Below are 27,580 nucleotides of genomic sequence, written 5' to 3'. Positions count from 1 at the left end.
TGTGCTTAGGAGGGGATTGGGAGTGATTGATCCATCCTAGTGGTATTTTCCACTAGTTCATTGATTTTGATGATTAGATTGTGGCTAATTTAGAGTTTCTTTACAATGATCATCAAATCAGATCATAACTTAGTGATTTTTCCTCATTCGGCACGAACATAGCATGATTTTTAGGTGCGTGCCAGAGTTCGAGACGACTCGAGCAAGTTTCAGAGTCGGCTCGTCACGGGGAGTCGACTCGCATACAGTCGGGAGTCGACTCGAGGTCAATAGGCGCATAAGAAGAGTCGACTCGCGCATACTTTGGAGTCGACTCGAGGTCGAGTCGACTCGCGACTCAGAGGAGTCGACTCGCAGTCGGAATTCGATTTTTTAACCCTAACTTCATCGTTTACTCAACACTTCTATTCACCGCCGCCACTGTTCACAAGCCCTAGAGCCGACTCCTAGAGCGTCTCCGGCCGACCTTAAGGTTTTTCCCGTCCATCTTCCTCGCTTCTTTAGGTTCCTTCCTCTTCCCTAGGTCAAAATGCCTCGTAAAGCCGTTGTCCGGAAGAGACCCCAACCCGCGACCGGTGCCGAGCGGCGTTCCAAGGCTCGGAACGATCCCGCGAGGCCACAACCTCCGGCTCGTTCCCCGCCGAGGGAGGTTCCCTCGAGGCCGTGCGCCGGGAAGGCGGTCTCCACCGGGAGATACGTCGATTTCGACTATCTCTCCCGGGAGTGCTTTACTATAGGAGAGAGACTGCGGGCCCAGGGCTTAGAGTATTTTTGTTCCCTAGATCTCCCCACATACCCTGGCCTAGTTAGGGAGTTCTACGGTACTGTACATAGGGGCGATGGGGGTATCGAGGGCACGGTAGCCGGTGTCCCATTGTTCATTTCGGAGGATATCATTGCTCAGGTCTTCCATCTTCCACAAGTAGGGGTGGCTCCCACACACCCCGAGGATAGGACTGAGGCCCTTACGGCCATTCTAGGACATCCACCTCAGTCTCCCTTAGATGAGGTGTCCGCTAGCTCACTTTCAGTTGAGATGCGGCTCCTCTTGAGTATCATCTCTAGGTCTCTCTTCCCGAAGACTGGCCGCTTCGATTTTGTATCTGAGAGAGACCTAGCTCTTATGTTCTACATCCTCCAGGACACCCCAATCAACTTTCCCAAGATGATGTATAGATACCTATGTGAGCCACTAGATAGACCTAGGCTCACCCTCCCCTATGGCATGATGTTCACTCTTCTGTTTAGGGAGGCCAAGATTCCCATTCCTGAGGGGGAACCCTCTCGCGCACTGCGATGGACAGATCGCATGCGTCCGGAAACCTTACACAGGATGGGGTTTCGGAAGGTCGAGGGAACCTGGGTTAGGAAATCATCCACCTCCACACATACCACCAGACATTCCCCCAGTCCTGACCCAGACTCAGACTATCCTACCTTTCCCTCCACCTCTGCTCCCACCACCTCTGCCGGACCCTCCTCCTCAGCTCCACCTACTCAACCCATGGAGGTCCGGATCTCTCCTGAGCAGCTCCGGGAGTTGCGGCAGGAGATAGTTAGAGATCTCCGGGACGACCTGCTTAGGGAGCTCCGAGGTACAGTGACTGCTCCCTCTCCTGCACCTTCTTCAGCGTTGGTCCCTTCCCTGTCAGCCGTGACTGAGATGACGGCCCATGTGCGGGAAGAGATCTACAACGTCAGGAGCTTGATTCAAGCCCAGTTCTCCAGTATGAGCGATGTCACGAGCACCACTCGAAAGATGCGCGATGACATGCGACACGACATGGGAACCACTACCCAGGGGGCCGAGCGCTTGGCGAATGTGCTCATCGCCAAGCTTGACACACTTCAGCAGTCGGTGACCGAGCTCGATACGACACATAGCAGGGCCACCTCGGCCATTATCCGACAGCTCGAGCATGTCACCAATGCAGTCACACTACTTGCAGAGCGCATGCCCCGGGGAGCCGCATCCTCCTCGAGGAAGCCTTAGATATCTTTTTGTATTTTGACATGTATTCTTTTTGTTTTACTTATTGTATTCACAAATGTATTTACATACACATCAATACAATGAGTAGACATATTCTCTTCAATTTTGTGCAATTTGCTCTCTAAATGATTGAGTGTTATACTCACTTCCTTTTTGATACGATGACAAAAAGGGGGAGAAATATTTAATAGATATGTAAATGGAATCAACATAAAAGAAATCAAAAATTAAAACATAATTTGTTCTTAGTGGATTTGGTACCTCGAGGCTCATTATCTCTCTGTTGGGGCTCCTAATGGAGTAATCTCCAGAATCTATTCAAGGGATATTCGGAGATTAGTTGAATCCTACTCAAGAACAAATTGACAGATTTTTCCTCTAAAAACCAAAAATTTCAGTTCAAAAACTTTAATGCATTAAAAGGAAATTCAGACAATCAAAACAAAGTAGAATGCATATGTTGAGGGGGAGAATCTGAATTTTTAAGAAAGTCAAATCATTAAATATATATAAGCCAAACAATTGAGTGCATGACATGAAGGCTTATATAATTCCAAATGAAAGGGGGAGCTTTAACTCCAAAATTTATTGTTTCACACCTTTCAAGTTTGGATAAATTAAAAAAACCAGACACTTGAATTCATTTATAGATTTCATTTCCTTGTTTATTGAGCAATTCACTTTACATATACTCAATGTTTTGTCATCATCAAAAAGGGGGAGATTGTGGAGTGATTGATTAAAACCCTATTTGATTTTGATGAGCTCAAAGCATTTGAGTATATCTTTTGTTTACTAATGAATTCAATTGAGTGTTTCAGTGAAAATCTTGTCTAAGTGTTTCTAGACTTGGTTCAAGATATTTTGGATAAGTTAAGAAGTCAGTTTGAACCAAAGTCTGAGACTCGAGTCGACTCCGGGATATTACGAGTCGACTCCAAGCGTATCAGAATCACTGGCACGGGCTCGAGTCGACTCCGGATCATTACGAGTCGACTCCGACTGAGAACTGACAGACGAACAGAAAGACTCAACCAAAACCTGTCAGCGAGTCGACTCCTGAAGTGCGCGAGTCGACTCCGATGATTACCGAGTCGACTCCGGAGTAGTATGAGTCGACTCCAAGGAGTTACAGACAGAAAAGTCAGAGAGCGATTTTCGACACTAGGATTCGAGTCGACTCCTATGGAACGCGAGTCGACTCCGATGGTTGGCAGGTCGACTCTCAGTGGTACACAAGGCAAAAGTCAGAGAGCAGTTTTCGGACTCTGAGATCCGAGTCGACTCCCGCAATGCACGAGTCGACTCCCGCAATGCGCGAGTCGACTCCGAGACAGCGCGACCCCAAAAAGACAGAAGACCGAATTATTGTCTCTGGGAGCCGAGTCGACTCCCAGACAGCTCGAGTCGACTCCAAGGCAGCGCTACATCAAAAAGGCAGAAGGCTGTGTTTCGGAAACTGAGAGCCGAGTTGACTCCGGAACAGTTCGAGTCGACTCCAAGACTGGACGAGCCAAAAGACAGAAGATCGGGAGTTCGGGCTCTGAGCGCCGAGTCGACTCCCAGGATTGTCGAGTCGACTCGAGTGGGCCAAGTTGAAAAATTAGCTCCATGGACTTCATGGGATGAGCCGACTCCGAAAATGGCAAGTCAGCTCCAGAAGTTGGCGAGTCGACTCCGGGTTAAGTCGAGTCGACTCCCAGTCGCGGAGGTCACTTTAATTCAAATCTGGAACAGTTGCCGAGCCGACTCCAGAAAAGCATGAGTCGACTCCCGCTACAGCCGAGTCGACTCCAGATCGCGCGAGTCGTCTCCGACCCCAACGGACATATTGTCAGGATGTGCAGAGTGTGCAGAACGGGCAGAAAAAGGTGTCTAACGGCTAGTTTCCGTGGGGGATGGCTTAAATAGCCACAGAGGACTGTAGCAAGGGAGAGAAGCACTATTCCACTCAAAGAAATCAAGCATCCTATCTCTGCCAACTGGTTTTCAACAGAAAAGAAGGAAGAGCGCCATTAACTCCATCCAGCTACCTCTTCCCAGCATTTAAAGAAGTCTCCTCCTGCCTTCAAGTGGACCAGACATTCAAGAGGAGACTCACAGTTCAAGAAGCCCTACTCTACTCAAACTCAAACGTGTTTGAGGGCTCTTAACTTCTCTCTAGTTTATATTGCTGTATATCTGTTTTTTAGAAGCTCTGTTTTTCTGTTTATCCTTGTTCTTTCCATCTTGTCTTTGCTTGTTTCAATGAGGGGATTGAATCAAGAGTGTAGAGGTTGGTTGGTGAGCCGAGGGTAAAACCAACGTGTAAGGGTTCGATTGTGATCCCGAAAAAACAATCGGGGTGGTTCTTGTCGGTGAGCCTGGAAAAACCGACCGAGTTCGTTGTGAGCTCGTAAAACAACAAGTTGGGTTGTGAGTTTGTAAAACAACCGGCTGTAATTCAAGGGGTTATAGTGAATTTCCAAGTGAGACTTGGGGAGTGGACGTAGGAGCAAGGGTTAACTCCGAACCACTATAAACATTGTGTTTGTGATTGCTTGTGTCTCTCTCTCTCACTCTCATTTCACTCACAGCACATAGCAACTAATTAATCATCTTGCAAAAGTATTAATTAGTCATCCTCAAACGTTTTAATTGTAAAATTATTTTAAAACCCAATTCACCCCCCCCTCTTGGGTTGTCTATCTGGGCAACACTTCTCTTAACTTTGCTCATCATTGACCAATCTATCACAAGATTAGATCATAAACAACTTCAATCCACCGCTAATATTCATCAAGGTCGATAGATAACCTCAATCTCTTTCAATCCAATAGAGGGTCGATATTAATTGAAATAGTACAAGCTTTAGATTTAGGAAGAAGGAGATTTACAACAATATATTCCAGATCCAAGATCAAAAATCGATGATATATTAATTTTAGTCTTAAGATGCTAAGAATTTCTTTAGCACGACATAAAATTGGAGAACTTAGGATAGTGCAGCGACATCCAAAAAAATTTAAAATATTTTTGTTTTTTTGTCAAGAAAATCTTACTACACAAGGAAATAGATTAAGTCTTTTTTTATTAAAAACTTGCCGAATCAAAGAGATAATATTTCTGACCAACTTAGAAAAATAATTTAGCCCACTATATTTTTGCTGTGCACTCTGATTCAAACTACCAAAATTCTTTGGATTCACTAATAACTTTTGATCAAAAAATACTACTTTGTATTATGAATTAAAGAAATCCAAAATTTTAATTTCTAGGTAAAGCCCGAAAAGAAACCTTTGATTCTCGTCCCTCAATTTACCTCGAGCACATCCATCTAAATTAACCCTCGAGTCAACTGATACACTCAAAACTATGATATACTATAATTCAAAATGAATTGAATCTTAATTCTCTTATCAATTCAACTAGACGATTCCAAGTCAAACTCCTACAAGAAAAAATAACTAGAAGAATTTTCTTAATGCTTCTCCAAATTAGGAGGCTTTTTAAATCAACACAAATGAGTAAAACTGACTCAGTCATCTCTCTTAGAGTTTTCTTTATCTAGATATTTAGCATTGGTCAAAAATCTTCCATCATAACCATGTAAGCCTCAAAAATTCAAATTCTTCATGCAAATCTAGATTTCATAAGCAATCTCAACTATATTGACAAAAGATCCTAAATCAGCTTATAAATCCAAACTTTGAATTGAAGTTTCATATGCATCACATAGTCTCCAATAGATAAAAATAAGATCTATTATTTGGATCCAAAGATGATAATTAAAATTATTAATGATTCCACCAAGATGAGTATTTTACAATCTCCAATAAAATTAATTCTTCAATAAGAAAATAGACCTATTTACAATATCCCGAAGTATATTTTTCTTCTACATAAGAGTTTCATTCATAATCAACATATATGTTCAAACCTCGAAAAATATTCCAACTAGGTATCATAAAAATCTTTCATAGCTCAAATCTTAAACAACTACTTATGAATGGATCCTAACTTGCCACCAAAATAATTAACTTCAAGCTATAATTAATATCACAATATACCCCCATATCAAAATGAATCTTCAAATTAACTGATAAATAAATAATTACATTGCACAATAATATTCCATGATCAATCCTCATGTACTAAATTTTGGTCAAAATCCAATTAATCATAACCTAAAATATCCATCGAGAGAACTCCCAACCAACTTATTCACACTTGGCTACCAGCACAATCAGGTAGCATTCTGATTAAAATAAGCATCACAAATAGGATTAAGATAAGATACAAAAATGTACCAACAACCAAAGCAAACAAACATCTGTCTCATTCCCAAATTTTTATCCAACTCTCAAACTTTTCGATGGATCTTAATGATCCTAAAACTTAGGACATAATACCTCTATTTCTATCATAATCTTCAGTGATTTTAAATCTGAGCTCTGATATGACTAAATCTGTCATGCCCCAAACCTAGAGCGCACCTTAAACCCAAAGCATGATATACGATGTATACTTGTATAGCGAACCATACAAGCATGCAAGACTATAGATCATATCAAAGCAATAATAATTTCAAAAATATTTATTTAATCAAGAACTTATCCAAATGATTCTTATAATAGTTCCAAAGTGACATAAGTCAACAATTGCTAACTACTAACATAAATCAAATAAAATATTCTAACCAGGTTGACTAAAACTCCAATGACTGAAAGTATCCTCAAAAGAACTAGCGCACTCTCCAAGTCCTGAGCAATCATGCATCTGGATCTGAAACATAAAAAAATATAATAATGAGCTATACTAGCCCAGTAAGCAACATATTACCCCAAAGTGGGGTCAAAATATACCAAATATTTTAGTTAAAAGCATAAAATATTGTTTGAAAAATAAATTATTTCTTGAATAATGCATATTTCTTTTGAAATATGCTATAGTTTTCACAAGAAATGTCAGAAACAGGAATCAAAAATCAGAAATCAGGCTATATCCACATAACCTAGTGGCATGGATCGCACAAAGTATCAAAAACCACTATTCTTAATCACGAGGGCACGATGTCCTAAAAACTATTATTTTAATCATCGGTGGCGCAGTGTCGAAACCAGTTTCTTATATATTACAAGTCGACAGAGCCAATGAATAATCTCCATTGGCGGGACAAAATAGATCATAGCCATGCTGAGAATGCATATTTATAAAATAGTTTTTTAATGTTTACCCAATCATATATTTTCAGATTTCATAACATGGCATATAACATATTTTAAAATAATCATAACATTAACATGCCTTACCCATTTAATGGGGTGACGCGGCTAAGGATGGTCGGGCTCTAACGATGGCGGCCTTCAGCCACCACCAGTGATGATGGTCGGCCGACACGAAGAAGGGAAGAGGGAGAAGAAGACCATCAAATAATTGATCACTCAGCACAAACTATGGCCAACTCCCTAACTGGCAGCTACTTGCTCTTAGGGGTCCTAGACGATAGCAAAGCTCGACTCTTTTTCAGCGGCCGACGGCGATGAACAAGAAGAAAAGAGGCTGGGATAGAGTACTCTATTTTTGGATGAAGGCTCGGTGATTTTCCAGCCTAATTCAAGAAAATCGATGGCTAGATGATCAGAAGAAAAAGAAAGGAGGGTGGCTCGGGTCTTACCTCAGTCCGACGACGATCCGACGAGATTTTCGACGAGGAATCAAGGAGAAGACTCGGAGAGCAAGACTTGAATCCGGCGGTGATTTCCGATGATTCTGATGACAGAAATCAGAGAAGGGGAAGAGAATTAAATAGACAAGATATCCGAATTTGATTCAAACTCAGATTATCCTCGATAAGCCTTATTTTCCGCCAGAAATCGGGCTACATCGTGCCACAGACACCGTCGGGCTGGGCCTGGCCCCCCTTCGGGCTAGCCCACAAGCCTACGGAACTGGGCTGGTCATGGGTCAGGCTGGGCCTGGTGACTCCAGGCCAGCCCACAAGCCCTAAAGAATTTTTTTCGGTTATGGACCAAATTTAATTGGGCCAGTCAAATGGATCAGGCCCAATTCGCTCAAAGGCTGGGCCTTACAAAATCTTAATAATTTTGGAACGAATTCACCATTTAGAATTTTCACCATATCCTTTTCACTAAACACAATGCGACACAAGGACACCGTGTGATTCTTGCAGACAAGTACTAGTTGATGTTGTGAGATTAACTTGGGAGTTAGGCCAAGAAACAAACTAAAACCTCCATGACAAACTTGAGTTGAGGGGAATTGGGAGTCTTCCAAATTCATACTCATCCAAACATTTTAGTGAATTATTCATAAATATCAATGTTATTAATCAGCTCATCACCAATATTTCAAGGACTGTAATGGTGCTCAAATCTCTTTTTTTTCCATGCAAGACGCGCACACGCACACAAAAAAAGAGTTAACTTCATTCTTTTAAGATTTTCGAGAAGCACACAATGCAAACAAAACCCAGATCATTTAACCACATTCGTATAATTTACAATCACAAGTGTCAATACAAATATCTCCATCAATACTAAATATCACTTGTAAAAAAACATCCCTTGCCTCAAAATCCTATCGGTCCCTTTCCCCATGTACTCCCTCAAATTCCAAACTCCCAACCTCCAATGTTCAATCCCAGACCAAACAGGCGTGCACACAATTAAACAAAATATTCCTAAATCCTAGTTCCATTGAAAAAGGCTGGAAAGAAGACATCCACATCAAAAAGAAACAATATAACCAATCAAAACTGAAATGGTGCAGCACCAAGCTGAATGTATACGTTGAAAATTCACAATACGGGGTTGTTTGTCATCCATCCAGCGGTTTTATTATAAACTAAAATCCAAGCAACAATTCCCAAAACAATAACACTTTGGGCTCAATGCAAATAGATTTTTATCAAAAAAACAGGTTCTCAGATCCATTTGGAGTGGAATATCTTCATCTCATGCTCCAAATAGCAATGAATAATATACTACATGCACCCAATCCATGAATTAGAGAAAAATATATAGAAAAATGAAAATTTCACCTATGAGATGGTGGATATGTGGTGATGATGGTGGTGGTATTGGTGGCGGAGATAATGGAGGAGATAGGATTTAAAGTGGTCATGGTGGTGGAGGTAGTAGAGGTGATAGATCCAATTAAGTGCTAGATTTAAAAGGAACTCCAAAAGTATGGAGATCTGGTCCACAATGGCAGTGGTGGATAGGGGTAGGCTAATGGAGGTGGCCTACAAGAGAGCAACGGAGTGGGGAAGAGGGAGAGGAGAGTGGGGGAGGGGTAGAGAGAGAGAGAGGAAAGTGCTGGATTTTTATTCTAAGAGTATGAAATTTAGGGATGATAGTCTCCAAAAGTATGGAGATCTGGTCCACAATGGCAGTGGTGGATAGGGGTAGGCTAATGGAGGTGGCCTACAAGAGAGCAACGGAGTGGGGAAGAGGGAGAGGAGAGTGGGGGAGGGGTAGAGAGAGAGAGAGGACAATAAATGGCCTGATAAGTGCTGGATTTTTATTCTAAGAGTATGAAATTTAGGGATCAAAAGTCTGTTAACCTGTTTATTAAATGGGTCAATGGTTTACATGTATACAGGCCCAAACCAAGTTCTGCCTGGGCGACCTGGAGTTTAGCCCAACCCTAAAGAAAAACCCCAAACCCACAAAACCCTCTCCTCCCCGCAACCCGCATCTTAAAATCCCATAACCAGAAAATACCCTCCTCCTCCTCCTCCTCTCTTTCTCTCGATGGATAGCAGCCCGTGTCCTCTGGATAAAGAGTTGTCGGATCAAATCGCCGCGCTTTTGGCACCTCCGTCTCCTCAATCTATTCAGGTAACGAACGATCTCAACTCCATTTATGTTATTTTCTTCTCTCCTCTTATTTGAGAAAACTTTGAAACGTTAAAATCTCTCAACAAAAAGAGCGATTAGATGCTTTTGGCACCAGTTTCTTGCTTTCGACTAGCATTGGGTTTGTGGCGTGTTTGGTGATGGGCGCATACTGTATTGCTTGTTTTTCTTTTAATTGCTGATGAAGCATGAGCTGTCTTGCATTTTGTAACTCAGTATGTTGGAATTATAGGTCATAATTTGTAAAATATGAGAATGGAATTTTAATAGGAGCTTAACAATATAACTTATGCATAGTTTAGAATTTAAATTGAACTATGTGTAGTTACTGAGCACTTGCCTGTATGATAGACATGCATAAAATTAGCTCCTATTATCTCAGCTGCTTTCGACCTGTAAATACTGAGATGTGACCAATATTTTTTTTATTCCCTCTTTGTTACTGTCTTGTTATTGAATTGGTTTCTCAACGATAACAAAACGAATGCAAAAAATGGCAATTAATCTAATTTTAATATGTGAGGTGATATTTTGATGTCAGTTATTAGATATCGACTAACTCTCCAGAAATCTTGGTCGGATATATTTTGTTTATTTTAGATTTTCATCTTAATCTTATCTATGTATCAGTTGCCCACCAATATTGCCAAGATTTTGAAGTTTAGAAACCTTGATGCCTTATGACCTCTATCAGAATTGTTCTGATAGATAATGGATTGAAGAACTGCTCATGCTAGGTTACTCTATTGCATGTCTAGAAACCTACCTTTAGTTTTAGTCTCCATGCTGAATTGTTTTCTCCACACAAATTCAATACTTACTGTTACATAAACATGCCATGTTTGGGGGGAAAAGTATTATGTCCCATGTGGACATGCATTATGTACTTGATATGTGTTGCATGCTTTAGGTCTTCGATTCCTTTGGAGCCTATGGCAACTTCTGTATGATACAAGCTGGAGCACCACAATGATGTGTATTGCATGATTTAGGAGGAAGAGAAGGAAGAATATGGTTCTAAGTTTCTAACCAAGGTCCACAATCTCCAGGTACCATACCAGTAGGTTATTAGTTTGGTATAGTACAGTCAGCATGGTACGATACGTACCTCATACCGAGATAGCTCTCAATCTCTTTGTTTATACTTTTCATTATGGTACTACCACAATCGGTGGCATAGGCTGGCACGGTACGGTGCACACCTGATTTTGGGTGGTACAGGATGGTATGGCGCGGCTTCGCTCGATTCGAACCATAAAACAGTTCAACCAATATACTAAACCAAACCTTGGTACTGCACCGGTTTCTCACTAGTACGTTATGATATGGTCAGTATGGATCGATAAGGTAGACCTTGGTTCTCACTGTTAAGGGGAAGTAGCTGTGAAGAAATGGTGAGACTAACATTGTTACTATGTTGAAGATGCAGTAGAGACTGATCAATGCTAAGTTCTATAAATCTTCTTCTCTTCTTTTATCTAGGGTATGCATCCCTAAAGATTACAAGTGTTAACTTGTTTGAGAGGTCAATCCATGTAAGATGAGTTTAAAATTGAGACATTTGCATTTAAATGCTAATGTTATTCAAGTGCATTCATCTTAACATGAATCTATATGAAACTACATGCACTTTTTAGTGTGCAAGTTATGCATAAAGTCTCCCCATATTCCATTTTTCACCTCTTGCGAAGCAAAATTGCCCGTTCTGCATGTTACATCAATTCAATACAAAATTAACTACTACACTCTTTAAGAAATTCAATTCTTCTTATACCGTTCATGTCATTTAGTTTGAAATTAACTCTGTAATTATTTTATTGTTTTGTACTATAAATAAAATAGGATTTTGTGTAACATGGAAAACAATAATAATGAATAATTTGTCCAGTTTCTTTTTTGTTCTGCATAATGCAATTAAGAAATTTCAGCAAGTGTTGATGTTTTGGTTTTTACATCATTTTCCAGGAGTACTATTATAAACTTATTGAAGCAACAAAATGTCATGGTCTGAGAATAAAGTACACCAACAAACATGGAAAAGGTATGTTGATCTTCTCAATTGACATGTAGAATTCTTGCTAAAATTACCAGCATATCTTATAGTGGGTTACCTTTTTCACATGTTGGAAGGGAATCTCTATTTGCTATTTTTGGATTTGAACTTCCTGAATCTTGCTTGTGTTTGTATTATACTTGTCTAACCATGACCATAACTGTCTGAATCATCTAGTCTTGATTTGAACAACTTATTATGCTCTTCATATGTGTTTGAACCTCTCAAAGGGAAACTGGAAGGGAATCTCTATTTGCTATATTTGGATTTGAACTTCCTGAATCTTGCTTGCTTTTGTATTATACTTGTCCAACCATGACCATAACTGTCAGAATCATCTAATCTTGATTTGAACAACTTATTATACTCTTCATATCTGTTTGAACCTCTCAAAGGGAAACATCCCTGGGCAATACAATTTGTTTAGGTTTTCATTACATTTTCCACTGCAGGTGTCTAGGTCTATCAGACCTCTCTTTTGACCTCAGAAATAATTTTGGGAATCTCTCTTTCTTGGAACCTCTTCTTTTTGTGATGCATATATCATTTCAACTGTTTATTTTGCATTAGTTCTCTATCTGTTTCTTGATCTTCCTTTCACATAATCATTCCTAACAAATTTCTCCATGAGGTCACTGTGAGGTTTAAGTATGGTACAAAATTTCTCTGGCTTGAGGTTTAGGCTATAAGCTATAGGTAGTTTACATATCATCTGTTTCTTTTTCCCTTTTCCCCCAATTTTGGTTTTGTTGGGGTTGGGGATAAGGAACCTGCTGTCCTTCTCTTGTCTTTATCAACGATATATCAGAGTGATGTCCTTGATTTAATTTGGGATCACAGGTGTCTATACAAATTCGGAATTTAAAGAAGGGGAGCTCATATTGAAGGATCAAATGCTAGTTGCTGCCCAGCACAGTTCTAATAAGGTTCTTATTATGATCAATCTCTAAGATCTTTATGTTGCCCAGTAATAATTGACAATCTTTCTCTACAGGTACTTATTTTATTAATTTAGTTGTTGTGCATGTATTTCATTTATATGATGCAGGTTGATTGTCATGTATGTAGTTACTGCTTTCGCTTTATTGGTTCGATAGAACTTCAAATTGGGAGGAAACTCTATCTGCAAGGTTTGGGATTATCTACCAAAAAGGAATGTGACTACGAGACCTTTTCTCATTCTTCAAATGGAATGTGCCAAAATGAGATGGAGGAAGTAGGACATTTTGTTATGAATGAAAGCGATGATACGGGGTCAAGTTCTTCTAAGAATCTTAAGGCTGATCCTCTTCCTGAAGATCTGCTATTGTCACTTATCAATGGTGATCTGTCATTGCCTTACACAAAGCAATTTACTTTGCCTCCGGTAATTGCTTGTCCTGGTGGGTGTGAAGAAGAACATTATTGCAGGTTAGAAATACAAATTGGTTGTCAAACTCTAGTAAAAAATGTCTGTCAAATCACATTTACTGATACTGGTTCATGTCCAAGATTTTTTATTTGTTTTAGAGGCTACATATTTGAAAGTGAAGGGTTCAAAATAAGCTATCAATAATATTTTAAGAACCTGTCTCACAAAAGTACCTATACACTGATAAATAGATATAAAAACAATAATAGATGCTATAAGATCAAGTCAATGCACTGATTAGATTTTTTTATTCTCTTTCTTAATCATATTCAAAAGCTACACATTATGATCACTAAGTTTATATTTCATTGTAATTTTTAGTTTTGCACTCTTAGGTCTTTCTGACTGACTGACTTGCCATCCTTTTCTAGCAAATTATGTGCAGATTCTGACTGGGAATCATTTCATTCTCTGCTATGTACCGGTCAGAATACGGAACAGTCACGAAGGGCCTCACTTTTTAAGTTTATAGAACATGCTAACAGTAAGTTTTCTGTTATCATAAAAAATATTTACTTCTCATCTATATTTATTGGATATTTTGATCTAATTACGTTGGATACTAATATCTCAATTCATATGCATTGATAGTTTTCCTATCTCCCAAATAGATATAATTAGTTAGAGAGAAGGGACACTGAAACCAACACCACAATGCTCTTCCCACATCACTTTAAATTTCATTTGATGCCAACTGGTTGATATGGTTACAGTGCATCAAACTATCATACATAGAAGTGGAAAGAATCAATATCCATTTTTAGCTGTTGTATCGATACTGATTTCTTGTTTCTAACTATTTTTCATTTTTTCATAGGCACGAATGACATTTTTATCCTTGCTGCCAAGGTATGCTTGAAAATATTTATTCTTCATATGCTTAGACTAGTACACTGAGAACTTCCATGTCTGAATATGCATCATTTTGAACTCAGTGTTCTGTGTATGATGGCTTGTCTTTCTTGTTTGCGCTCAAAAGTCTAATGAAGGTGTCCAGGAACAAGAGTTAAACTCATTCATTCAGATGGGCGATCACTCTCTTGTACTTATTGTTGTGCACTCTACCATGCCTTAGATCCTTTCTGCATCACTAGCTTCTGAAAATACTAGCCAATGAAGCTTCCAACCTTTTTTTGACAGTAGCCAGCAAATAGATGTATTCCAAGTCTACATTGATTGGGATGTTTTTCTTGGAAGAATTGTGACATTTAAATGTGATGGAGAATGAAAGCCAACTGCAGTCAGACTTTTAGTGAATGAAAGTGAATTTCCTCTTTAGCCGGTAGAAATGAAATTCAAAGCCTACATTTGTCATCTATCAAAGTTGCTGGCGAGAGAGAGAGAGAGAGAGAGAGAGAGAGAGAGAGAGAGAGAGAGAGAGAGCTTACACAAGCAGTAGCAGTAAGGGTACTAGAGGGCAAGCTTGAACTACTGCTAGAGTAAGTAGGCACGAGTAGATTCATTGCTCACTGGAACCCGATTCCTCTTGCTCTTCATATGTGGGACAAGTGAGGGGAAGCTAAGAGAAAGCCAAGCAAGCCTAATATATTAGGTTAGTTAAGAGGCACCCTTCAAAGGAGACCCTGCTCCTCCCATCGTTCGGTCGACCTGTGCAATCCCACCTTCAACGTGAAATATAAGTTAGTGAAACACTTTATAAATAAATAGGAGATCAGTTCACTTCATCTATTTTCTTTCTTTCAAGTGGCAAGAATTGTCTTCTGCGAGCCTTCCATGGAGGCTATTTAGTGTTTAATGCAGTTTGTAATTCATCAAAACACAAATCATATTTGCTTTATCTTTTTTAAGTCCAAACAAGTATGTTGTTCTTCAGTAATAGTTGGTGGACTGCATTTTCTGCATATGCTTCATATTCAACATAACTTCGTGTATGTGTTCGCATATAAATATTTGCATGTGGCAGCAAATGTCCATATCATATGAGAACTGAGAAGCTATGTGCTTCAGCTCGTTTTTTTCTTTTCTTCTTATGTGTGTGTGATTGGCAGTCAGTGGATGATACATGCTATTAGTATTCTTGTCCCAAAAAGAAGGGTCGTATGACAATTTTCATTTTTAAAGCACTTTGTCACCTAAATAACTATTAAAGCTTCCATCTTTTATGAAATATGTAGAAGAAGATGGCCATATGTTAAATATGAGAGAAAGTGCATGAACTTGCTGCCTGATCCATCAAAGAACCACAAGTTTGTACTATTGCTGTCATGGAAAGCCTTTCTTGTATGATCCTTGCACTTCCTTCTGGCACCATTGGTGCGCTCGCAAAACTGTTCTCCCAAGTGCAGGAGAATCGCACAAGTAGTATAACTCGGAAGTCCGAGGTCGATTCCTCAAAGAACGATCTATGGATTATTAGCTTAATTTCAGATTAATTAATTCAATAAACTTGTGAATTAAGATGATGGTTTGCAAATAGAAAATAAACCAGTAAATAGAGAATCGAAGTTTGGATAGATTAAGATGGTGTAGGGATCCAGAATCTTCTTTAATAATATCAAGTTCATGCGATAAATTCTATGATTCTTTTGTTTTCTTTTGAAAATTATAAGCAGATAAAATTTAATTATTGAGTATGTTCTTGATAACATGAATTCTCTTCTTAAGCATTCAACGTGCCTTAGAACGTCAACGATGAATCAAATAATTGAGGAAGACATGTATCAATAAGCATAAATCATAAAAGAATTTTCAACATATAAGAATCATAACATAATCAAAAGATAGATCGTATAAAGTAAAGGATTAGAATTTACATCATGAACTCGGTACACCAAAGGATCTCCCTTCACCCATCACCTAGAATATCAGCCCTCCATAAAAGAAATAAGCCTCCTCATGTTTTTTTTTCTATTTTTTTCCGGAAACAGGGGATGCCCTGTTTCTTTTTTTTTTTTTTTTTTCTTTCTTTGAATGGCTGCTGGTTCCTCTGTTTTCTTCCCCCAAAAAAAAATGAGCACCCCCCTCCCAGCCGAGAGAGATCCTTATATAGTTCGTGAGAGCCCTAATGCTCGTCGGGAAATGGGCGTGGATAGCTGTGATGAGATCGCGAACTCGGGGCCTGCTGTGACGCTCGGATGCGCCGTGATGGAGGAGGCGGACGGCAGGCATGGGATCACGGGCTTGCGGACGTTGCGACGCTTCACGGCTGGCTCGGACCATTCACGGGATGCTGGAATCGATTGAAGAAGAAAGTTGACGCGGAGTATCCGGACGCGGGAAGCTCGGACGCTGGGTGGAAGCTGGGACACGGACGATGAAGAGTTTGGACGCCTGAGATTGTGCATGGGATGATGCTGGGAGGCTGCACGCGGACGGATCCAGGGGATGCAGGAGCTGATCGCGGAAGGATTGCTTCGCTCACGGCTGGGAGGATGCGTGAAACGGGCGGAAGGCTGATTGCTTGCTAATCCGGAAGAGCCGGACAGATCGCGATCTCTTCGCTGGGAGGATGCTTCGCGGACGCATTGGATGCAGAGACGCTCGCGAACGGCTGGGACTCGTGAAGATTGCGATCGCCTTTGCTGGGGTCTGAGACGCGAATGCTTTGGGATCACGGATGCTGTGATGCTCTGGGACGCGAACGGATGAACTCAGAAGCTGGGCCTTGGACGCGGGGACCTAGATGGCTGATCTCATGCGAATGGTTGAAGGAGTGAATTTTGGGAGATTGTGGATGCGCTCCGAAGATCACGATCGCTTGCATCACGGGATCATCCTGGATGGCGAAGATGGAAATTCACGGGATGCTGGGAGGATGCACACTGATCGGGATCTCCTCGCTGGTCCTTCGATAAATGGTGAATTCGATCGGACTATGACGAGGTTGGGCATACGCAGTCTGAGTTATGCATCTAAGCCCAAACTATACTGAATGCGCATTTTGGCCTCGATTTACGATCACCTACACTCAACAAAAATATAATATTAATCCAATGGGATTATCATTATCTTGTTAGCAATAATACTAATTTAAGTGGTATGTAGATCGTACTTTTGTACTCTCATCACACCCCCCAGCTAGCTTATTGCTAGTCTCTAACAATTCATAGTAAACAATAACATGAGAGTACAAAAAGTGTTGGTTAATCCTTTGACTTTTTATTAAAGCTAAAGACATAAAACTAAGAGGATGTACCCACTTTCGTAGGGCATTACGATTGCACTTAGCACGTGCAAAAAGCCGTTAAACCCCTAGGTTATCCTAGTGGACGAGTGTTGTCTCGTGAGGGTTTTCAGGGATGTTACCCACAAACATCATGAATGATGTGACATGAGATCCTAAAAATATGAAATAAAGCCTAAGCTAATACACATGTAATTAATTAATATATATTTTCAAGCATGGCAACTTTCAAAGCAAGGAAACTATGAAAGTGTAGTGTGCATAAAATCGTATGACTTTCTCAGAGTACTAATACCTCCACCACAACATGGTACCACTTGAATTTTAGGTGCACTACTCAAGTTCACAAGTGTCTACTACAATTTGTTAGAACCTGATCCATCAAATTTTCAGAATATCACATGTTGTCTACGTTCGTCAAGAATGGTTCGTATGTAAAGAAAGAGCTATCAATCCCAACTAAACAATCCGGGTACACAGAGGTCCAATACAATGGAGTCAAACTAGCCATTACCACATGTCACTGGGTTCAGCCTGACCAACTCATTCATGCTTTTTTTTTTTTACATATGACAACTACAGTTGTCCAACCCCATTAGGCTTTAGTAAGGTCCATGTAGCGAGCTTTCGGCCAATGACCCCCGATCCAGTTGGCTCAAGACATTAGGTGAAACACGCCTCGGACTTAATTACTCGAACCAGACTATGTCACGAGGTCAGACTTGTCATCATAAGAATTTGTTTTTTAATAATAATTTTGCAAGAAAAGAGAAGGCAGACTGAACCATATAGATATTTTTATTATATACGTGACTGCATCGTGACTATAGGTCAACCAAGGTCGAATCGTAAGATATTTAGGTGATCTAGCCAGGGTATTCAACCTCTATCTTTATGTGAAAACCAAATTATGAACCTTATAGTACGGACAAGGATACTCGTACTTCTTTTACAGATACAGCTTAATAAAAATGCATTAAACAAATGTGAACTCCTGAGGCCTTCCTATAATCATTAAGCACATGTGCGGGGATCTAATAATAAGTCTCTGATCAGTCATAGTACGCATGTGTTCCTTGCCTCAATAGTTGCACAAACTTAATATGAAAATACATGTGCATTTGCTTAGAAAAGAAAGTAATAGAATAAATCAAATGCAAAAACAAGTTTTTTTTTTTAACCAAAATATTTCCCTCCCCCCAACTTAAACATTGCATTGTCCTTAATGTAGTAGATACAATAGAGAAAATAATATTGAAGAGAAGAGCAATACCTTGAGCTGTTGATATCCAGAAAAGAAAACCTACAAAATAAGAAGAAAACTAGAAATAAAAGAAAAATTAATTCTAACTAATATACAAATACGTTTGCCGTCATGCTCAGTCGTAAGAAGGCTCCTCCAAGAAAAATGAGTCCTCTTCATCTGCAAAATTCTCAAGAAAATGTTTTAACCTATGTCCATTCACCTTAAAAATCGTACCATCTCGTGGATTCTCAATTTCAACCGCCCCATGTGGAAAAACAGTTTTTATAATGTAAGATCCTGTCCATCTCGATCGCAACTTACCAGGAAACAGATGTAAGCGGGAATCATATAAAGAACCTTTTGCAAAGGTTCAAAAGATTTTTTTAAAATTGATTTATCATGTAAGATCTTCATTCGTTCTTTGCAAATTTTAGCATTGTCATAAGTATCTCTGCGGATCTCATTAAGCTCGTTCAATTGCAATTTTCTAGCTAGACCGGCATCATATAGATCATAATTCAATTTTCTAATTGCCCAATACGATTTATGTTCTATTTCTACAGGTAGATGACATGCTTTTCCATAGACTAGCCGGCAGGGAGACATGCCAAGAATGGTTTTGTATGCAGTACGATAGGCCCATAATGCATCTGGTAGTTTTAAGGACCAATCTTTTCGTGATGGATTTACCGTTTTTTCCAAGGTCCGCCGTACCGGTCCGGCTCGGCGTACCGGTGGCCGGCCGGACCGGTACGGTACCGGCCGGGCTCCGCGAGCCAGACTTTTTTTTTTTTTAATGTTGTCTCTGTTGGATCTTAAATTAAATGAAAATTGATGTTTTTTTATTACTTTTTTCATGATTTTTGATATTTTCATATTTAAATTTAGGGTTGAAATTTGAAACATATATGATGCATGATTGCATGTTATGTTTTTCTCCCGTTCGAAATGATAAAATCATACACATAAAATATCTTCGAATTAAGATACAATCATTTACATACATTTAAAGTACTCTAGGATATCTAAAATCGGGACGAGTGCCGATGGCTCTCGTAGATATCTGGATCATAAGTATAATCAGGAGGAGGCAAATCAACCCAATCAGAAGGAACACGCGCCAGGTTATAAGAACTGTCGGATCTCTCGCTCACGCTTTGGCTCTGAGAGGTGTCCTCTGATTGTGTAGGGGCCCATCCAAATATGGCGGAAGCAAAATCCAATGCACCATATCCGTATTCGTCAGGCTGAGGCTGTGGATAATAGAATCCGTATCCGTATGTTGTCGGATCTGCAGTCGTATCCTGTCTTCCTGAACGACCTCGAGGAGCCCGTCTTCTATATCCAATAATATCCTCACGATCTCTATCAGGTGGTCGACCGTGGTCCGTATCCTGTGTAGCACCCATAAATTGGGACTCACCGGTGAAATAAAGACCACCCTCCGGCTGTGTCTCATGAGTACCATACTGTCCTCCGCTCCCTCCATGGCTAGAAGATCCATCACCACCAGAACCTTCATCGCTGCTAGTCCAAGTCTCTTCCTCGACACTCTCCATTGGGATTCTTTGTTTTCCTTTTCTGGCCCTCTCTGTCTGGCTCCCCTGTGCCTGCGGCTGATCAGCTCTGGGAGTGCGTGGAATATTGCGCTCAGCCCATTGCTCTGGATCGACCCCAGCTTCGGTGGCTATGAAGGTATGGTCGTGGAGGCGATCCTGGCTCGTCAAGCTTGGGCTCCTGCTGCTGGCCTACAAGCCAGCCGAGTAGTGGATCATCGTCATCAGCGGTGAAGGACCCGTAAATCGGATCTGTATACTTGAGCTCCACTTCCTCCTGGATGCACTTTAGCCTCAACCGCAAATTGTAATGCACATAAACAAGGTCGTTGAGGCGCTTTTGCGTCAAACGGTTTCTTTGTTTGCTGTGGATAAGGGCGAAGGTGGACCAATTGCGCTCACATCCACTAGAGGAGACTGTTTGGGAGAGGATCCGGATAGCTATCCGCTTTAGATTTCTCGCGGATCCGCCAAAATGCACCCACCATTCAGCTGCAAAAATATTTATGAAGATTACATATATGATAGTTCCATAATAGTAACTAAGTAACACCAGGTGAATATTTTGCTGATGTGTCACGTACCTGGATTCATATTGTGTTTGCTGACGACAGCCGCTCGTTGGCCAAAACTGTAGCTGCCCTCTCTAAATAATTTGCTCTGTGAAAAATAAGCATAAGAAAACCATGTTAATAATTGAAGATGCTGATATACTTACACATGCTAGTAATTACTAAATCATAATTACCTCTTCAAGACATAGGGCCGCTTTTTCTGGATCTGCCTCCATCTTGTAAATCACATTACGCAAAGCATCCAGAAGTGTTTCATCCATACCAATTCCATCTATGCTGTACTGAAACCGGGGGTTTAGGTAGTATGCTGCACATATACGAGACTATCTTAGCATAATTATATAATTATATCCATCACTATAATTGTCACTATAATTATATCTTAGTTTACCTGCTAGATGTAATTCCGTACCCATTTGCGCTCCCCACCGTTGCTCAATGATGTTGATGTATGAACGGCCATGTGTTGGATCTGCCTCCATAATCTGATCCTTTGCCTTGACCATCATGTGATACAAAAATCCCATCTGGGGGTAGATCTCGCTATCTACGGCCCGCAGCACTTCATATAATGGTTTGATAGCCTTGACTATTGTAGTAGCCCGCTGCCAGAATGGCTGTCTCGTCACCAAGTCTTCTATCTTGCTCCCTTCAGTGCCGGCATAAGAATATCTACTATCATACCACTCGGAACTGGCAAACATCTGACGTAGGGCTCCTCTCTTCTCGAGTATGCTATCAAGTGCGATGAAGTTGGTAGCAAACCGTGTGACTCCTGGTCTCAGAATCTCTCCCCCTGCATACTTTCTCATCAATGAAAGAACCCAGTTATGGTTATAAATATACCTCGTAATGCGTTGGGCTGTCTCCACCGTTTGTTGCACCCTACGGATCTTTCCAATGTCCATCAACATAAGATCGATACAATGTGCAGCACATGGGGTCCAGAATATATGTGGCCGCCGCTCCATCAAGACCTGCCCGGCAGCCTTATATTGCGGCCCATTATCAGTGACGACCTGCACGACATTCTCCTCTCCTACCAGATCAATCACATCCTCCATAAGTTTCAGCATGTACGAGGTGTTGTGCACATAAGCCGAAGCATCAATCGACTTGTGGAAGAAGGTCTTAGCATCACAGTATGTCAGGAAGTTGATGATGCTCCGCCTGGTCGGACCGGTCCAACCATCGCACATGATGGTTAGTCCATATATGGGCCACTTGCTCTTGTAGGAGTCAATCCAATTCTCCAGCTCCTCCTTATTGTTGTCAAGAAGCTCACCGTATATATCCTTCGGGCCTGGAGGAGCTACACCGGGACCGGCAGCTTGTATGGCGGCAATGGCAGACCTGTAGTATGTATTGTCTGCCACATTCGCTGGGATGTGGCTGAAGTGAAACCAGGATCCAATAGCTCGCCACATAGTTTTCTTCTTATCCTTCATCCACATTGTGTCTACCCTCTGCTGCCTTGAATCTCTACTGGGGAGAGCATGCGGATCTACATCATGAATTGTCGCTCCTTCTGGAACTCCTCTAGATGACTTCTTTCGGCTACCAAAACCACCCAGCATAGATGCAATCCGGCCACGTTCTTTGCCGACGCCCTCCCTTACTGAAGTTGTCCTCAAAAACTCTGGATCTTGTCTAGTGCTTCGAGAACCGCCGCCCGACTCGTATGCAGAGGGCCCAAATCGAGCCCTATGCCTGGCCACCTCCTCCTGCTGCCACTGATCATCCAGGCTTGCATGCATGGCCGCCTGAATATCTGCCTCCTCCTCATCTAGATCCTCGACCTCCTCTGGCTCCCTAGAGTGATAGGAAGGTGGCTCTGCCGCTTGGCGATCGACCTCCGCCCTCTTCTTGGAAGCCATCTCCTTCGCTTCTTTGGCCTCAGCAAGATTCTGCCTCATCAGCACACGAATCTCGTTAGGACAATTTCGGCACGTAGCAACCTCACCGGAATTTCCGGCTAAGTGTTGCTTCAACCTGGTTACCCCTCCTCCCTTAAAAACCTTGTCGCAAAACTTGCATTGAAACTGGTGTCGTTGCCCCTCACTTCCAAGTCTTCGCCCATAAGACCAGCCAATATCACGCTTTGCAGGGTTCGTTTTTCTTGATGGCTCCATTTCTATCATAAAAGGACAACTTATCAAAAAATTAAGCTAATAAAGTAAATTTTTGCATTATCTTATTATTTAAGTAATTTATAAACTATTTTTTTAAAGTAAATTATTAACAAAATTAATGAAATAATATAGGATAAAAAAACCGCACCTTAAATAGTCTCCGCTGGATTTTTTGGGCAGGACCTCCTCCTCGCTATCTCTCAAATCTTTCCGTCTCCGCACCTTAAATAGAACCTCTCAAGTCTCAACCTCAAATTGTTTGGGAAAGAAGTGAGCCTCGTTCGGTTTTTATAACCGAACGAGAGGCTTAAGATCGTGCTGTTAATCCCAGATTAACAGAAAATCCCAGCTTAAGATCGTTGATTCGGTACGGAAAGAAGTGGCCGGTCGGCCACTTCCTTGTTTTTTAATGGGAAGGAGTGGCCTCCGGCCACTCCTTTTTCCATTAAAAAAGGAAAAAAGTTGTGGCCTGTCGGCCACAGCAATTTTTTTTTTTTTTTAAGAAGTGGCCGGTTGGCCACTTCTTAAAACCACGCGCGACGCGTGGTTTTTGAAACCACGCGCCGCGCGTGGTTTTTGGAACCACAGCGCGAAGCGCTGTGGTTTCTTAAAAAAAAAAAACACCCGTACCGGTGCGAACCGGCCAGTTCGCACCGGTACGGGGTCCGTACCGGCCGGTTCGCAGATGAAAACCGGATATTCCGGTTTTCATCTGTCTCCGGTACCGGTCAAGCACCGGACCGGTTTGTACCGGCCCGTACCGGCCGGTACGGACCGGTACGGCTTTCCTGGTTTTTTCTAAAATACGCTTGATTTCCCTATTGGCTAATTCTACTTGGCCACTAGTTTGCGGGTGATATGGGGTAGCAACTCTGTGGTTGACACCATACTTTTTTAATAATGTCTCAAAAGGCTTATTACAAAAGTGTTTACCACCATCACTAATTATGACCTTAGGCATCCCAAATCGTGAAAAAATATTTTCTTTTAAAAACTTCAGGACGGGTTTGTGATCATTGGTCTTACAAGCGACAGCTTCTACCCATTTGGACACATATTCGACCTCAACTAAAATGTATTCATATCCAAAAGACGGTGGAAATGGGCGCATAAAATCGATGCCCCATATGTCAAAAATTTCAATAGTAGTAATGGGCTGAAGAGGCATCATTTGCCTACGAGTTAGACTCCCAACACGTTGACATGCGTCACATGTCCTACAGAATTCGTGGGCATCTTTAAATAGTGTAGGCCAATAAAAACCACATTGCAACACCTTAGCTGCTGTTTTCTTAGAAGCAAAGTGTCCACCACAAGCATCAGTGTGACAGAAAGAAAGTACGCTTTGTATATCATGATTCGGTATGCATCGTCTACAAATTTGGTCATTGCAATATTTAAATAAATAGGGTTCGTCATAGTAATGATTCCTTACTTCGCGAAAATTTTTTTTTCTATCTGTCGACCCCCAATGCTCCGGAATCCGGTTCGTGACAAGAAAGTTTACAATATCAGCATACCATGGCATAGTAGAAAGTGCAAATAACTGCTCTTCGGGGAATGAGTCCTTGATGGGGAACTGTGGTGCCGAATCATTAAAAACTAATCGTGATAAATGGTCAGCAACCACATTCTCTACTCCTTTTTTATCTTTGATAGTGATGTCAAATTCTTGGAGTAGAAGTATCCATCGTATTAAGCATGGTTTGGCCTCTTTCTTATCCAACAAATATTTTAGTGCCGCATGGTCCGTGAAGATAACAATAGGAGCACCAAGGATATAAGAGCGAAATTTATCTAAGGCAAATACTACTGCAAGCAATTCCTTCTCGGTGGTAGTGTAATTCATTTGAGCATCGTTTAAGATTTTGCTTGCATAGTAAATGATATATGGCTTATTATCCTTGCGTTGTCCTAGGACAGCTCCTATCGCATAGTCGCTAGCATCGCACATAATCTCAAAAGGTAATGACCAATAAGGTGGTCGCACGATGGGTGCAGTGCTAAGCATAGACTTTAACTTTTCGAATGCCTCCTGATAGGTTTCAGTCCAATTGAACGGTGTATCAAGGGATAGGAGGTTATATAATGGTCGAGCTATGACACTAAAGTCCTTGATGAACCTCCTATAAAATCCGGCGTGACCCAAAAATGATCTAACATCTCTAACCGTCTTGGGTGCAGGTAGCTTAGCAATTAAATCAATCTTAGCTCTATCTACTTCCATGCCCTTCGATGAAACAATATGTCCTAAGACAATTCCTTATGGCACCTTGGAGTGGCATTTCTCCCAATTCAGAATCAAATTCTTCTCCATACATCGAGCTAAGACTGCTTGTAAATGTGAAAGGCAATTATCAAATGAGTCGCCAAAAACGGAGAAGTCGTCCATGAACACTTCTAAAAATTTTTCGTTCATGTCTTCAAAAATGCTGAGCATGCATCTTTGGAATGTTGCAGGTGCATTAAACAACCCAAATGGCATTCGTCGGAAAGCAAATGTGCCAAAAGGACAAGTAAAGGTAGTCTTCTCTTGATCTTCTGGTGAAATTTCAATTTGATAATATCCCGAATAGCCATCAAGAAAACAATAGAATTAATGCCCTGCAACTCTCTCCAACACTTGGTCTAGGAAGGGTAGAGAAAAGTGATCCTTTCGTGTGACCAAATTCAGCTTTCGGTAGTCAACACACATGCGCCAACTCGTCGAGACACGAGTTGGAACTAGTTCACCTTGTTCATTTTCTACTACTGTCAAACCTGACTTCTTAGGAATGACTTGAGTAGGGCTTACCCACTTACTATCGAAAATTGGGTAAATAATGCCCACGTCAAGCAGCTTGAGGACTTCTGCCTTAACCACATCTCTCATCGTAGGATTCAACCTTCGTTGCATTTGCCTTGTGGTTGTGGCATTGTTCTCCAAATATATCCGGTGCGTGCAAACTAAAGGGCTAATCCCCTTCAAGTCGGCAATAGACCATCCTAAGGCTCCCTTATGATTTTTTAGAACACCAAGTAATTTTCTTTCTTGGATATGATCAAGTCCAGACGAGATGATTACAGGAAAAGTGTCATTGAGTCCAAGAAAGGCATACTTAAGTTCCTTTGGTAAGGGTTTCAATTCGAGCTTGGATGCTTGCTCATGAGATGGTACTATTTTCGCCTCTTGAGGCGACAATCTCTCAAATTCTCCTACTTTCGGTCTCCACCCATTGACCATCTTGATATCCAAACTATCCACAATAGGTGTGACTGGCAAATCATCATCATTGGTGCCATTAGGACACCAATCAATCAAGCCATCATCGGATGGGTTGTTAAACGCTTCAGTTAACAAATATTCTTCCGTGATGGTTTCAACCCAATCAACCTCCTTACTTTCTTCGGGATCATTGGGTTGTTTGCACACATTAAAAATGTTTAGTTCTAAGGTCATGTTACTAAAAGAAAGCTTCATGACGCCATTCCTACAATTAATTAATGCATTAGAAGTTGCAAGGAATGGACGTCCTAAAATAACCGGAATCTGAGACTGTGAGTTCGAAGCCGGATGTGTGTCTAATACGATAAAATCGCCAGGAAAGTAGAACTTGTCTACTTGGACCAATACATCCTCGATAATCATCCTCGGAATTTTAACTGACCTGTCAGCTAATTGCAAAGTGACGGAGGTTGACTTCAACTCACCTAAACCAAGTTGCTCATATACAGAATATGGCAACAAATTCACACTTGCCTCTAAATCTAACAATGCTCGCTCTATCCTAAAATCGCCTATGATGCATGAGATAGTTGGGCAACCTGGATCTTTATATTTAGGGAGAATGTTGTGCTGCAAAATAGCACTTACGTTTTCTGTTAAAAATGCCTTCTTCTTAACATTTAATTGGCGCTTGATAGTACACAAGTCCTTCAAAAATTTGGCATATGAGGGAACTTGTTTGATTGCATCAAGAAGAGGTATATTGATCTTTACTTGCTTGAAAAGCTCAAGAATTTCAAAATTAGGTTCGAGCTTTTGCAACGGCTTTAACCGTTGTGGAAAAGGTGGGGAAAAAGGACATTCAACTTTCTCGGTAGAAGTTGGGATCTCAACTTCATCTTTGTCCCTTTCATCGACTTTGGGAGCATCAGAATTAGAAGCAACCCGCGGTCTCAATGGGACGGTCTGATCGATGACTTTCCCATTACGCAAAGTCATGATGCTTTTTGCATGTTCTGTATGCGAACTAGAAGGAGCCGTATTATTACTACCGTGCACTTGTGGGTTAGGTTGGGGTTGAGCTGGAAGCTTACCCTTCTCTTGGGTACTTAGAACGGTAGTCAACATTGACAATTGGTTCCTTATATCTTCAAAATTTCGAGTATTTTGAGCATTGATATTAGCTTGACCTTATAGAAAAGTTTGTATAGATTGCAAGGTATCCTCGATATTCGGCTTTTGGGAGGGTGGTGATGCAAAAGTAGGATGTGCAGGTGGAGGAGCTGAATGGTGTGACTGTTGAGGGTGATCATTTCTCCACCTAAAATTTGGATGATTCTTCCAACCAGGGTTATAGGTATTCGAGTATGGATCGTTATAAGGCTTTTGGTAGGAGTTCATAG

General features: G+C 41.0%; 2 protein-coding genes across 2 annotated transcripts in view; one reads left to right on the top strand and one right to left on the bottom strand.

Moving 5' to 3' along the window:
* The first annotated feature begins 9,599 nt into the window (after positions 1-9,599).
* The window catches only part of ATXR2 (histone-lysine N-methyltransferase ATXR2), a 41,122-nt gene continuing 23,141 nt past the window's right edge, over positions 9,600-27,580 (top strand). Inside the window, exons 1-6 of the mRNA XM_039119777.3 lie at positions 9,600-9,837; positions 11,821-11,896; positions 12,749-12,834; positions 12,957-13,318; positions 13,691-13,803; positions 14,137-14,168. Coding sequence (XP_038975705.3) covers positions 9,751-9,837; positions 11,821-11,896; positions 12,749-12,834; positions 12,957-13,318; positions 13,691-13,803; positions 14,137-14,168 — 756 coding nt within the window. The 5' untranslated portion in view covers positions 9,600-9,750. The remainder of the gene's footprint in view (positions 9,838-11,820; positions 11,897-12,748; positions 12,835-12,956; positions 13,319-13,690; positions 13,804-14,136; positions 14,169-27,580) is intronic.
* LOC148702721 (uncharacterized) lies at positions 16,219-22,974 on the bottom strand. The gene is made up of 4 exons (XM_089924848.1): positions 21,232-22,974; positions 21,014-21,147; positions 20,850-20,925; positions 16,219-20,757 (listed from the first exon to the last, which is right to left on the bottom strand). The coding sequence occupies exons 1-4, from the start codon at positions 22,970-22,972 to the stop codon at positions 20,360-20,362; spliced, it is 2,349 nt and encodes a 782-aa protein (XP_089780974.1). The 5' UTR covers positions 22,973-22,974; the 3' UTR covers positions 16,219-20,359.

The sequence above is a fragment of the Phoenix dactylifera genome, chromosome 8 (genome assembly GCF_051530095.1).
Source record: "Phoenix dactylifera cultivar Ajwa chromosome 8, Ajwa_hap1_PhDact_Kaust_v1.1, whole genome shotgun sequence".
NCBI classification, from domain to species: Eukaryota; Viridiplantae; Streptophyta; class Magnoliopsida; order Arecales; family Arecaceae; genus Phoenix; species Phoenix dactylifera.
This window is presented reverse-complemented; position numbering and strand designations above follow the sequence as displayed.